The following is a 14,367-nucleotide window of genomic DNA, read 5'->3' as shown; positions in this document are numbered from 1 at the left end:
GATCAAGCCATGCCAGAGTTATCGAACAGAGAGAGCGCGAGCGGAAACGGGAGCCGTGTTTTCTCCTACCGGTGATGTTGACGTCCACGACTCCGGTGCGCGTCCCGATGCCGTTGATGGCGACACAGACGTAGGTTCCGGCCAGGTCGTAGGTCACGGGCCCCTTGAAGAACAGGGTGTTGTTTTTGATCTCCACGTTGCTGGGTAGCGAGCCGTTCAGCCTGTCGAAAAGAATAAAGTAAAAAAAAAGAAAAAAGGCAATGATGCAGACCACATAAAAAGAGGGAATTACTCCAAGCCACAAAAAGAAACACACAGAGAGAAAAAAATCTCTTCAAGACATAAAAAAAATGTGGAGTGGTGAACAACCCTGCATGTGGGGGTGAGATAAATACCAGGAATATTTGACAGCGCTGTATTTCAGATGTCATCCATCAAGTCCTAACAAAATTATGAGGACAGGGAATCCCACCAGGTCCTAACAGGTAAGATATAGCTGATGCTGGAAGACAGGCTGTTCCGGCATGAGGAATACAAAACAGACAGGAAAGGAAAAGAGGGGGTCGTCTTTCTCATCTGCAGCCCAGCTCACATGGCTGAACTTAAAACTCAAGGGAGCTGTCAGAAGAGGCAGCTGATCAAGCGATAAATACAGACTCCACCAAATGCCGGGCTTTTATTGAAGACTGCCCATTCCTCCTGCCTAAAGGTGTTTGCCTTTATGGTTCACTATCTCTGCTGCGCTCAGACTCGCCCGTGTCCTTTTGATCAGGCCAGCCCACTTTAAGGTCACAGATCACGAGCACGGGAACCCGTCCACTCTATTATCCGGGCCGACTTTTCACAGCGCCCGCAGGCTCAAAAGAGGTCTCCACTTTCAGGACAATTAGCCGCTTCCCGTCGCCTTCCACCCGATCGGCTTCATCGGCTGCCCTGAATGGACTCGGCTTAAGAAGAGTTACAATTGCGATAGCGCTGAATAGTTCTCCAGCCTGACTGTGGTGACAATGAGGACGGCGGCTGCAGAGATATTCTGTCATCGCTCCTGGGTCACAGGGAGAGAGAGAGAGACTCCGAGAGGCGCTGCTGTGCGAGGACATTAAAAACAATATGGCGCTCCATTTACTGAAGTGAGAGAAAAACAGGATGAGATTACAGAGAGAAAACAAAATTAGGCCTCATGCTAACAATGGTCACAAATCAGGCACTTGAGCTGTGCTTCCAACGAGGCTCTTAAATGACAGGGGCAGGGAGCGTAATTAACGTATTGCTACAGGAAATATCACAAGATCCAGATCAGGACGGTTTAAAATGAAATCAGAAACGAGTTCCTTCACCTGTTTCATGCTCAAAACCTTAGACACATTCTGACACCCACAACAGTAAAGTTCTCTGTTCTTTGTTTTACCTTCTTAAAAGCTAATTATTACAGTTTACTAGAAATATATATATTTTTATATTTTTCTGGATGCATGTATGGATGGATGGATGGATGGATGGATGGATGGATCGATGGATGGATGGATGTAGAAAAGAAAGAATGTAAGGATAATGGCTAGAAGGACGTATGAATGAACTAATAAAAATGTTGAATGGTTGGACAGTGGGATGGAAAGATGAATGGATGGATGAAGAAAGGGAAGTATGTATTTATGGGATGATGTGGATGATGGATGGATGGATGGAGGATGATGGATCAGTAAATGGATGGATGGAATATCAATAAAAATGGTTGGATGGATGGATGAATGAAAAGAGGTGGAGAGATGGATGCATGGATGGATGGATTGAGGAACAAATGGACAGAAAAATGGATGGATGGATGGATGATGGATGGACAGAAGAATGGATTGATGGACTAATGAAAATGGCTGGATGGATGAAGAGAGGGATGGATGTATGGATGGATGGATTAACAAGAAGGGGAATAAAACTGGAATACTATAAATACAAAGTTCAGACTTTACCCGACTGTGTGGGACCTTTGTGGTTCGAAGGCACTTCTGAGCACAAAGCAATAGAAAAAGCTGAGCTTGAGTAGATTTTTCATTGGTCACCTTAGTGAGGCAATTGCAGCGAGACGGCAAACAACCCTCAATACAGTATGTCACGATTCAATAATCAGTTAACTTGTGAACCTCCATCAAATGCTGAGTTCTGCAAAGCTCAATTGATTTGCTGTAGAAATGAAAGGCTTGCAAACTGCGATTCACCACTGGTTCTGCCATGACCAGCAATGCCCGCATGAGTGAATGCATGCATGCGTGCGTGTGTGTGTGTGTGTGTGTGCGTGAGTGAGTGACTGTGTGGGCATGAATGGAGCCTGAGGGGCTGCAAAATAAAAGACTAACAAACAGCTTGAGAGCGATACGGATTCTTTGATGACTGGCTGGGCTCCTCATGTATGCAGTGTCTGTGTGCAGATGTTGATGTGAGGAGGCTGCAGCAGCCTCACATCTCTGTGTCAGTGCAAACTGCATCATTATTTTAGCAGGAAAAACTGAGGGAAAATATACTCTGTAATTGAAGGTAGAACTCCTTTACATGGAGCGTTGCCTCGTTCTCTCACAGTATTTGGGCTCCTATCAGTAGGAGTGTCACGGTACACCTAGCTAACGACATGAAACGACACAACGAGTCCTTCAAAACAAAACGACTAAAGATGTTGCCGATATTTGTGGGAAAGCAAAACCTAATGAAGTCCAGTTGTTTCAGATTTTTCACTAGAGAGGACAAAATTCAAACTGTTTGCACTGTTACAAAGCTATAAAGGGGATGCTACGCTTAGCTACGTTAGCAGCTAACAGTTAGGCCATGGGTAATATCCTAATAATGCATATATTTATATCTTCTTTTATTGTTCTACTGAACCCCAAAAAACAGTGGGGGCTTTTTAATCGATCATTTAGCTGGATTTAGCTGATAAACAGTCCTAATTAGCTAAATCTGTCAACACAACAAGGGAACTCAAGAGCTACTTCCTTTCTTACTCCAAAATAAAAGTCTCAAACAAAGCTACAGCATGTTGTAAGTGTCCATCTCTAAATACAATCAAAAGAACAAATCCTAACAACTCATCCTTTATCCCTTTTGAGTCCCAAGTTTCAAATCTCCACCTGGATATTTTGGATTATTTTAATTGTGTGAAGTTCTTTAAATGTCCAGTGAATAAATGTATATCGCCCATTTATCCATAACAACTGGAACTTTCAATATCCAGAAGTTATTTTCGCAATTTACTATTTATCTATTAAGAGTTCCCCTCGTATTAACTTCACTCCCTGCTACGGTGGGAGTGAAATTACCGTAATAACCTGATAGTGGATGGAAAGCGCAGCGTCTCCCCGTTCAGAAACCGTTGTAATTTTTAAGACAGCGCAGAGTTACGGCTCTGCAAATTTGACTGTGTCACGCTGACACGCTCGGTCTAGACGGGTAATAAAACCATCCTAATGATTTTATACGTAACAGAAAAATGCAGAAGTTACTTAAAAATCTGCTGACTGGAAGTTTATTCTTTAGATTCGCTCACATTTGTTGTCCTCCTCTCGTGTGAACTCTGGATTAAATAAATTGTCAAATTCAAAAGCAGAATCCAAAAAAGGGGGACCAAGAACATTTTAATACCAGCCTGTGGAAAAACACCAAGCACCCATTACATCACAATTAGGATTTCTGTTTTCCAACATAGCAAATCTTAAAAGACGCTAAGAAGTATATATTTTAAATCTGACACGTCCATTAAATCTTTTGATGCAAATGGAGAAACAATTGTGGCATTTGGGTTGCAGTGCTGCTTGTGGTTGTAAAGAGGCCAACTGTGGGGATATCCAAAAAGCATTAAGTTCTTCATCTGAGATTCTGCAAAGTATCAAGGAAAAGCTATAAAAAGCACATATTAATAAGCCAAGTTGAGTCGATCTGCCAAACCTACTGCCACGAGACGAGTTACAAAATAATCTCAAATGTCTTTGTGGGCAGGAGGAAAGCCAGGGGCCTCAAAATACTGTCTAGAAAGGACAGAAATAAGTGAGGTATTTATTGGGCCTGATAACAATCTGAGGACTTCATGGCTTCTGTTGAGAGAAAAGTTTAATCTGACTCAATATCACTATAGTCTGAACCTGAGTTAAAAAGGTTCACACAGACTTTAAGTGGGAAAAAAAACGGTTGTTTGGCAAACAACAACCTCTAAAGATGCATTGGTGGGTCACCAAATTCTTCATTCACTTACAACTGCCTAAACAAAGGGATCTTAAAAGCCTTTGTGGCCTCCATGAAAGCAGAACTGGCTGTACTTTTTCAAACAAACTGAGGTTTGAATATCCCTTTAAAAGGCTATTAAGTATCTGTGAATTTCAGCCACTGCTACTGGCGACTGAAGAAATTAACAAACAGTTGTCTTATTGTGGCCTTTAATCAACATGACTAATAGAATCTAATTTTCAGAACAGAGATAAGCAAGCCAGCTAATTAGAGCCGAGTTTGAAGTAATCAGACTGTGAAATGCATTAATAACAAAATACAGATTTCTTGATTCATGCAGGGCTTTGTCTTTGAGAAACCGAAAATGCCTTTAAGGATGCGGCGGGGCTTTCATGTCTGCTGGAAAATAGCTTTTTAATGAAAGGGGAAGGGGAAAAAAAAAGAAAATTATAAAGTCTGAAATCTTATCACACAAGTAATTTAGGTGTAAGTGATAATAATGAACTCTTGAGCCTCATTTTCTCATCTTGTGCCCACTTAGAAAACTAAAGGATGCCCTAAGAAGAAAACATTTTCAAAACAAACGATAAAGTTCAAACAGAACAGATCTTTCCGCCCGCTAACCATTATCCTCAGCTGCATGAGCTGCGTGTATTTTAAGGTTCAGAAAAGAAATTATGAAGGAAAAAATATCTGCAGATGGTAAAAATAACAACTGCAAGTGGGACAGTAATGAAAGAAACTCAAATCTACAACTGGAAGTCTGGAAAAAAAAACGTGAGTATTTGTAGCAGTGGTGATTAGACTTGGCTACACCTTCTTCCTGTTGGACGTGTTTCTGATGCCGTCCTGCTCCATCGTCCCCTCGCAGCCTGGCGCTGACCTCCACAGCCGAGCCCAGGGGAACCTTCACAACAGATTTGGCTTCTCGTTTTCTGTGCGGCAATGGCCGTCCTCTCCGATCCGTCAGCCCCGTGCCCTCGTCTTTCCAGATCACATCTCCTCCTACTCTTCCCTTCCCATCTCCCCTTGCTTCAGATAAATATAAAAAATGCATTATCTTGCTTTCTTATTTTGTGTGTACATCTGGGTTTCTTCTCTGAAAGATGTGTCAGGCGGGCGGGGGGAGAAAATCTGTATGTCTTATTAAAATCTCATTGTTGCTGCAGAAATAGATACAATGAGGCCACAATGGCCTATTAATTCACCTCCGATCCAGGAATGCTGCCCTCAACCTCATGAAGCAATTAAAGGAAACATTGCAACGTTCGTCTCTCGGTTTTGACACATAATGCGGGAATATAAAAATCTAAGTAAATTCATTTTATAATCCAGCTCTAATTAGTTTTATTTTTGACGTTACGAATCGATTAGCTTGATTAACACAAGCACAATGCTTCCTTTCTTTTTGTAAGATGGAAACAACAAACTTAATGATTCACAAAATCATTGGAGTTACAATTGTTTCATCTTCATAAAGCAATTAAAGGCAACATTGTAACATTGATCTCTTGGTTTCGAAACGTAATGTGGGAATATAAAGATCTAAATGCATCCAGTTTAAAATCCAACTCAAAGTTGTTGTTGTTGTTTTTTTTTTTGCTGTTACATATTAATTAGCATGATTAACACAGCAAAGCTTTTTTTTTAGGATGGAAACAACTTCAATAGACAAGATGGGATTTATTGTAACTTTACCCTAAAAAACACACAAATTTAGACATACAAGCTCAAAACCCAGGCTGATATTTGCAAAAATATAATTTAGCTGTTTGCAAGAACTGAATGCTTTTTTTTCTAGTCATCCACAAGCTTTGGGAAGAAGTCTGGCAGCAGATCTGGCCACTTTTCTTGGCAGAATTGGATAGAGCTCATTTAAATCACTTTGGTTTCCTGGCACAGGCAGAGCTTTTAAATCATATCCATGAATTTAAACTGCTGTTTGTTTGTGATTATAATAACCTGTTGCAGCAACAAGTTGTGTTCACTTTCACAAGCCAAAGATTAAAGGGTTTTTAAAACTATTTAATTAATTATTTACTCAAGTCTTGGGAATAATAAATTATAACAACAGTACATATTTTGTTTGTATGATCACCCTCTCAGCTCATACTGTTTTGTTTCTGCTTCTTCAGGTTTACAAGCTTTTGCATTTAGCTAAAATGTTCCTGGTCCTTTTAACCGACTTTCTTACCTCTAAAAGTGACAATTTGGGTCAGAAAAGTCCAACTTGTTTGGTGTTCTAATAGAAAATGGTACCACGCCTGAATCAAAAGTCTTTTATAGAATGGAAAAGACAGGCAACATTTAGCCCTGAAAATATTGCTAGTTCCAGAAACCGAGAAGTCTAAGGGTGTTTTCGATTCGATTGGAGATCAAACTTGCAACGTTTGTTACATCTTCAGCCGGTTTGGTTCTCTTTGACCCGACACTGTGTGAAACAAACCAAACCTTTTGAAAAACCTGTTCCCCTCCTCGCCTGTGGTGGCGCTGCACCAAGAACCACTGAAGGGGGCGACCAGTGGCGCAAAAAGTGGGTATGCAGCGTATGCAACGCATAGGGGCGCAGCACCAGAGGGGGCGCCAAAACCCAGTCTGGAGGGGGCGGCGCGCCAACGCTCCTTCACCTCGCGCACATAATGAGGTAAATGTAGCGAGTTTTACCTTTCACGTATCATCGCCTCGGGTGGGTGGGGGGAGCGAGTAAGCGTCGCTCCTTCAACCTGACGTTCCTTCTGGGGGTGGGGGGGGGGGGGGGGGAGCAGATGTATGTGTTCGCATCCACCTAAATAATGTGTAGTTGCGCCACTGGGGACGACACAAAAATCTCTGAAGAAGACAGGAGAGCAACTTCCTTCTTCAAGAAATGTTAACAAAAATGGAGCTGCGTCAGATTTAAGAGCTTGATTGTAGACATTTCTTGTCTAGAATCACGTGTTTGATTTTTTTTGTGTTTACCCAGAATGCCCTGCGCTGTAGTCTGCTTCCTGCTTTTGGAGCAATCTTGCATCTATAATTGACCTTCACATATGAAATTTAAACCTCACCAGAGTTTACTCAAACCGAATGGAGACCTGGTTTTTAGGCGGACCGAAGTTCAGAGTTTGATTGTGCATTCGCACCTCAAAGGTGGACTAAGCAGAGCTGGTTGAACGCACCCTAAACTTCTGCTCAGATGAGTTGTCAAATGTCAAGCCACAAGTTTGCGTAATAATCTTGTTCATTTTTTGCTAAATGACATATTTTCCAAATAAGTTGAAACGTGTGCACTCAACATTTATTTAAAAATAACTGATGTGTTATTGTTGTTATTATTTATTATTTCAGATTAAAAAGTGTTGATGGTCCAAAATCAACATCTATTCTCACCCAGTCATGCCCATGGTGAGAATATCTAAATTTACCTGCATTGTTTGCATACCTTTCGGATTATATTTCCTACTTATCAGTTCTGGAATCTCATTCTGAGAGGTTATTCTGAATTTCACCCTCATCTGTATCTTTTCTTCCTTTTGCCTTCGCTCTGATCATCACCGAATCAGAAATACTGATCTCAGCTGGTATGATGGTTTAATCTACGACTTCTCGGCTTCAGTAGTCGAGGACGAGCCGCTGCGTCCTGCTGAGAACACAACAGTGCCAACAACAACGCTCTCTCACCTGCATGCTGGCCCAAAGACTTAAAAGCAAAAGAAGCAAACACAAAGCATAACGTGTGCAGCGTTTGCATTTATCTCTCAGTATCTGTGACCGGCAGGTAGATAGGGGGGTGTGTTGCCGCTGTAATAGGCCCATTGTACTCTGCCTGGGGTTTTATCTTCATTACACATTTTACAACAAAACGCGAGGCTGCTGCTTCTATCTCGGATGATTGGTTTCTCGTGTATAAAAATGTCGGGAAAGTGCGTTTTCGCTCAGCATTCCCGCTCTGTGAAATGACCCTCCTGTGCCTCAGCAACACCTCAACAACAAGATTTTGTTTCCCCCCCACAAATCTAAGGAGAGAGAAACAGCGCGCAGTCACGCTACATCTTGTTTTCGGAGCCTTTAAGGGGTTCGGTGACGGGTTTAAGTCAGACTCACAGTTTCCACTGGTAGATCGTCACAGGCGGGTTGGCGTCGGCCCTGCAGGTCAGCTGAACATTCTGACGGTTCAGGTACCAGTTTCCATCAAACCCTTCAATCTTCACCTCGGGTTCATCTGCAAGGAAGGCACAGTGATGTCAGCTCAACGCCTCCGGAATGTGATAATAAAACTTTGTGTCACTGCTTCAACCCTGCAGAATCGCAATAAAACTTCAGAAGTAAACAAGTTCCAACCAAATGATACGCCGTGTTAAAAGACACATAACCTTTTCTTTTTTTTTTACTGTCTGGCATTTAATCGCACTAAACTTATCCTGTTTTAAGTCAGTTATGATCATTCAGGCAATATTCATTTGCTTAATGTGAGATTAATGACAGAGAAACCAGATTGGTGACGATGCACAATTGTTTTTGTGACATTTCTGTAGTTTCCTCTTGACTCTTTCCATGATGTCACACAGGAAAGCAGCATTGCCTCTAAATACACCCACAGGTGTGTTCCCAATTAACTGCAATGGTAATCTTAGGTGAATTAATCAGAAGCACACAAAACCACAAGATCAACTGTGCCTAAAGGCAAAGTAATCCCTGGCATGCTGCTGGTAGCTGACCAGAAACAGGAAACGCTCAGCCTGAATTGATGTCAGACGTTAATTGGCTAAAAAGTTAAGCGTCTTTTTATACGGTGCATGTAAACAACTGAAATAGTATAGTGTCAAGTTTGCTAAAAGAATGAAGTCTTCCAATCATAATAGCAGAAAAGTTCAGGAAACTGTCAGCTCCAGACTGATAACAAGCCTGGTGTTTCAGTCTAGATTCTTTCCTGCATGAATGTTTAATCTACTACTTTTGACTTGAAATAAAAAGCTTGTCAGCTTGTTTGCCGCTCAACGACGTGAACTTTTGGTTGGGAGAAAAGCAGAAAACTTCAACAAAAGCAGGTTCCTTACACTGCACGTTGAGCACCACGCTGTCTGTGATCCTCTCGCCCCGGTACGTCACGATGCAGGTGAGCTTCTGTTTGTGGGTCTCGCGGCTCGGGACCACCACGTAGCTGCTCCGCACCGTCACCGTGCCGTTCGGGTTGCGGGTCTCCTGCAAGGTGGCTTCGCCCTTCAACAATGTGCTCCACTTGATGGTGCTTGGAGGCTTCCCGTTGGCCGAAGTGCAGGTGGCGACGGTCATGTTGCGCTTCTTACCCTTGGCCACGATCGTCGGGCTCGTTAGGGTCATCCGAGTCATCGGTCGAGCTGAATGAGAGGGAAACAAATGAAACGACCGCCATGTTGGAAGATAAGATACGAACTAACTGATCTTGGTGGACTGGTAGATTTAGCATCGTAACAATTGAGAAAAAGACTACAAAACTTTTTTTTTTTTTTGTGAAAGCATACATGTTTAATACCACTTGTATCCAAAGAATGCAAATATTATAAGTTTGAGCTGTTTTTAATTCACAAAATCAACTTACTTTCTATTTGACGAGCTGTTAACCTTTGACCTCACCAATTTATTTTCATTTAAAAAATATCAACGATAAAAGACTTTGGACTGAAAGCAGCTGTAATGAAATAAACGTCAAAGAAAACTACTTCTCTGAAAAAGTAAAAGTGTATATTCTCTTAGCAGTAGTTGTGCTAACCTCTCATAATTAGCAGGGTTAGCATGTTAATTAGCCAGGTAAAATCATTAGCATTTTAAGGTAAAGACACCATGTCAACCTATTTTGTCTTCATTGACAAAAACTAATCTGTAGCCTACAGTGTGACATCTGTACAGTGGACTCTCATGCATTAGCGGTTCAGTATTCACAATTTACATGTTTTCTGTAGACCGTAATTATTTGCAAAACCTCTGCTTCTTTGTGGAAATATCAATATATTCTAAATAAATGCAGCTTGGGAAGCTGAAACAGCTACACGCAATTCTACTTGACACGTTGTTGGCTGGCATTTGTTGTTTGAACTATTAAAATAAGTATAGTTATAAGCATTTTAAGAGCAGGCATCAATTATTTGCTGATTTTAGCTATTCACAGGCAGCTGCAGACTCTGACCCTCGCAAATACCAGGCGTCCGCTAGCAGTTAATAAACTTTCATGGCAGGGAGGCTACGGGAAAATTAGTTTTAATTTGGGTAATCATAGTACTTAACAAGGAATAACAATAGGGTTAGCGTTAGCACATCTAGGCTTCACATAGCTGTAAACTGGACTCTGATCACTGGATCTTTATTAAACAATCTCAGTGAGGAAGAAGAGCGACTACTTCATCTACAATCAAGCATGAAGTAGAAGAAACTAAAGGGCTGGGATGAAAATAGTGTTAAATCCAGCCTCTTTCTCTCCTCAAAGGCAAAGGAGTTGTCAAAGCTAGATTTGCCTACCCAAATGCACAGTCATCCAATTTCAGTCCTTTGTGGGTTGCCAATTAGCAATCTACTTTCGGCACATCAAAAGGCAGTCTTGAGTTTAAGCGAATGCATAACTGAAAGCGAGCAACGAAGAAGCCCCTTTGAACACTGATGGTTGGTTATCTGCATGTAGGTTCCTGACGTTTATGACGCAGCCTGAAGAGTCCTGGGGAGGCAGAGCGGCGTAAAATGTGAACTAAGAGCTGGCAAGAAGCGCTCAGGCAACAGGGACTACTCAAGTTGAGTGTTTTTTCTCCTTTTTACTGGGATTTGATAGAAAATACACTAGCACTTCATTACTAATTAACTCTCTAATCTGAGTTAGCCAACAACCTTTTCAAAACTGCTTCTTTTTAAAGATAAGCTACATCTCCAGTGCTGCTTTTTCCCTGCTGGATGGGGCAGTTCAAACCAAATTACACTCTCTGAAGTGGCCTTATTGATTCCTGTCCCACCTTTCATTGTTAGTGACTATTCTCTGCTGCGGTTTCCTGTTTCATAATCTGGTTTCAGTGTTAATGTGCCTATCATCACATTAGAAGTGTGATCTTCACAACAAGTACAGTGTGTTCTGCAGAGGAATGAGGGCCTGGGAGACCGACTGGGTCACTGGGCTGGAAATTTGTTTCAAATGCTCTGGCCTTCACTGTACATGACAAAGTTACAGTATGATTCATGATTCGCTTCAACTTTTCCACATTTTGTCTTGTTGCAACAAGAATTTTCAATGAGGTTTTATGGGACAAACCAACACAAAGTAGACAATTTCAGATCAGACAAACAAATGGTTCACAATAAATCCCTATTTACTGTGTAATTCAACTATGACCTCTAGTTAATATTTAGGTGACTTCTGAAGGCAATCCCTGTATATCTCCTTTTTAAAAAATATTAAAATAAAGTTTTTTTCTTCTCAGCTATGTACCACATTGTGTGGATCCGACATAAATTCTCATTACATTTCATTAGTTCCCATCAACGTTTCTTTTATGCACTTTATGAAGTATCGCATTAGAAGCTGTTGATGGAAACAGCAAAAATAATAATAATAAAAAACTCCTTGAGGTGGTTTTTGCCTTTTCCAAGAATAAGTTAATGTGCAAAAAGCGTTTGCCAAATAAGTTGTGACACAGTGAAGTTCCCATGTGCTGGTGGGTCTGTGGCTTACCAGAGGCACAAAACTCAGAGAAATTTCAAAGTTCAAACCTCCAGAACGAAGGGGAGAACTGTCTCTAGTCTGGTTGACTCCCTCTGAACCAGTAGATAGAAACGCGCCACATTCATATTTTCTTTGCAAAATTTTAAAAGTTTGCTAAAAATATGCCTGACATTTGGGTGGAAACATAGTTACTGGTGGTTATTTTACAAAATGTGAGAAATTTTAATGGGTAGGAAAATTTCTGAGATGCCAAAACAGAGGAGGAGCATCTGATGATACTCTGAAATATAATCAGGTTTCCTGTAAGACAGAGATTTCTGTAAAGGAAATCTCTGGACTTGACACTATTATGTAATTCAGAAAAATGTGCTGTTCAGTTTCTGTCTAAAGTCAAACAGAAACCTAATTTGTTTACAGATGTCAGATCACCTCAGATAAGTAAAGAAAACCGTTTGAAGAAGTACCTTCTTAACTGATGTTGAGATGTTTAACCCGTTTCATTTCCTGGATTAAAACGTCTGATTCAGAATAACAGTTGCACAATTACGTTCTGGTAAATCTGCATTTGTTCAACAACTTGTCAAAGCTTGTAGTAGCAGTCAGGCTGCGGTTTGAATGCGTTTCCTTTTTCCAAATTTATTCCATCAGATTCAAGGAGTTAAGGTTTTCTTGTGATGATTTTCTTGTCTAAATTTGAGAGCTTAACGTCGGAAGAGATCACTGAACTCTCAGCAAATTAAGAAAATGTGAATTTAACCAAAGCAAACAGTCATAGAAAACATCTACATCAATTAGCCAACTCAAGCAAAGAGAATATAAACAACACATCCCCTCTGAACTAAGTTTAGCTAAGGGGCAAAGAAATAGACCTTAATAAGCAAAAAAATGCTTTCGACCCTTTTAAAAAGGTCTTTTTTTAATAAAGAAACCTATCTTTGAACACAAAACACTTTATTCAGAACCACTTTTTTAATTCAGCGACTATTTCTATAGAAGTTAATATCAGACGAGGCCTTGGTTGAAGAAAAAGAACCGACTGAAACAAAAACAGTGGCTGCAGTTGGATTCAATTCAAAATCAAGCCGACTGGCGATGGGGCTCTTAATGGCTCCTTACCGAACACGGTGAGGTTGACCATGCTCTCCCTGTTGCCCGCCGGAAACGTGGTGTACTCGCAGATGTAGGCCGCCTCGTCGGACAGCTGCAGGTTGGAGAACACGATGGTGGTGTCCTCCATCTGGTGGCGCTGGAGAGCGGCCGCCTGCTTGAAGCCCACCCGCTCCTTGAAGGGCGGCAGGATGGACACGCCCAGGGTGGGGTTGGCGGTGGCGACGTTCTGCTTGGTGCCGTTGGACAGCTTCTGCCAGGTGACCTGGGAGATCTTCACCGGCGGATTGCTGTTGACGAAGATGCAGCGCAGTTCCACTTGTGTGCCCACAAAGCCGGACTTACTGGAGTCCATCTGTACGCTCTGTCCATGTACGGCTGCACAAAGAGAGAGGAAGAAAGAGAGGAGAGAGAAAAAAATTAATTACAATTAACAAGAGTCGAAGGCCAAGCACCAGCTCTTCAGTCAATAGCAAGTACATGCACTGAAAGTCAAAGAGTCAATTCAGCCTCCTGGAAACTACATCCACAGTCCACCTCGCTTCCTCTGTGCCAGATATATCTATTCCCTATACCTGTGTGAAAAAAGTTGGGGACATGCTATTATCATAATGGGCACATCCATACAGCCTCGTCTTTGTCTGCGAGGCTCCTGCTTCTGATGAGATGGGCGGGTCGAGCAAGAACCAATGCATCGCTAATGAACAAGTACAAGGGCAGAGAGTTGGAGCCAAGTCATCGAGCGCCGCGCTCCCCTCCATCCCGCCCAGCAACGCGCCGGGTAGCCCATTGTAATTTTAATTACTTTTTACACACAAATACCTCAATGATTGCCTGGAGCTCCTATTAAAAGACACAATGTGGAGTCCGGGCAAAACAATGAGAAGGCACGCATTAGCTACAATAAAAACTCCACAATCACACACCTCTTCCTTTCTGGGTTTGCCCGTAGGGAGGTTGGTAGCAGAAAGGAAAACAATCAGTTAGCGAGGATGGATGATTAACCTCATCTGTTCTTGGGAGTTTATTGCACACGGTTCCCTCTCTGCGTTTGTTGGGACGCTTGCGTTTAAAAAAATGTGTAGAAATAAAAATGTAATGGCGTGGGTTTTTATTACAGCAGAAACGTTTTGGGAAATTAAATTCTTAATTTGAGTATATTTATTAAGTGGCGGATGGGGAATATTAATTGAATAATTACTATTCTTCTATTGGCACCTGCAACAATTATTACAATGCAATAAATACAACTGAAGCCTTTGTTGTTCTATGTAAATGTTTCAGGAGGTCAATTTCTCTTGGTGAACCTTAAAAATATGAAAGCTTTCCGTTCAAGAAAGGCAAACGCTTGATCTTCGAAATACAAGGACATATCTACCCATATCCTAAAATGACTG

General features: G+C 41.5%; 1 protein-coding gene across 7 annotated transcripts in view; it reads right to left on the bottom strand.

Moving 5' to 3' along the window:
• Positions 1 to 14,367, bottom strand: part of nectin1b (nectin cell adhesion molecule 1b) — a 222,878-nt gene that overhangs the window by 135,408 nt on the left and 73,103 nt on the right. For all 7 annotated transcript variants that reach the window (XM_008426425.2, XM_008426427.2, XM_008426430.2 and 4 more), the window contains exons 2-5: positions 12,980 to 13,348; positions 9,243 to 9,542; positions 8,290 to 8,407; positions 70 to 221 (exon numbers count right to left, since the gene is read on the bottom strand). In XM_008426425.2, the coding sequence (XP_008424647.1) occupies positions 70 to 221; positions 8,290 to 8,407; positions 9,243 to 9,542; positions 12,980 to 13,348 (939 nt within the window). The remainder of the gene's footprint in view (positions 1 to 69; positions 222 to 8,289; positions 8,408 to 9,242; positions 9,543 to 12,979; positions 13,349 to 14,367) is intronic.

Source organism: Poecilia reticulata, linkage group LG13, assembly GCF_000633615.1.
Source record: "Poecilia reticulata strain Guanapo linkage group LG13, Guppy_female_1.0+MT, whole genome shotgun sequence".
NCBI classification, from domain to species: Eukaryota; Metazoa; Chordata; class Actinopteri; order Cyprinodontiformes; family Poeciliidae; genus Poecilia; species Poecilia reticulata.
The sequence above is the reverse complement of the archived record's forward strand: the minus strand, read 5'-3'. Positions and strand labels throughout refer to the sequence as shown.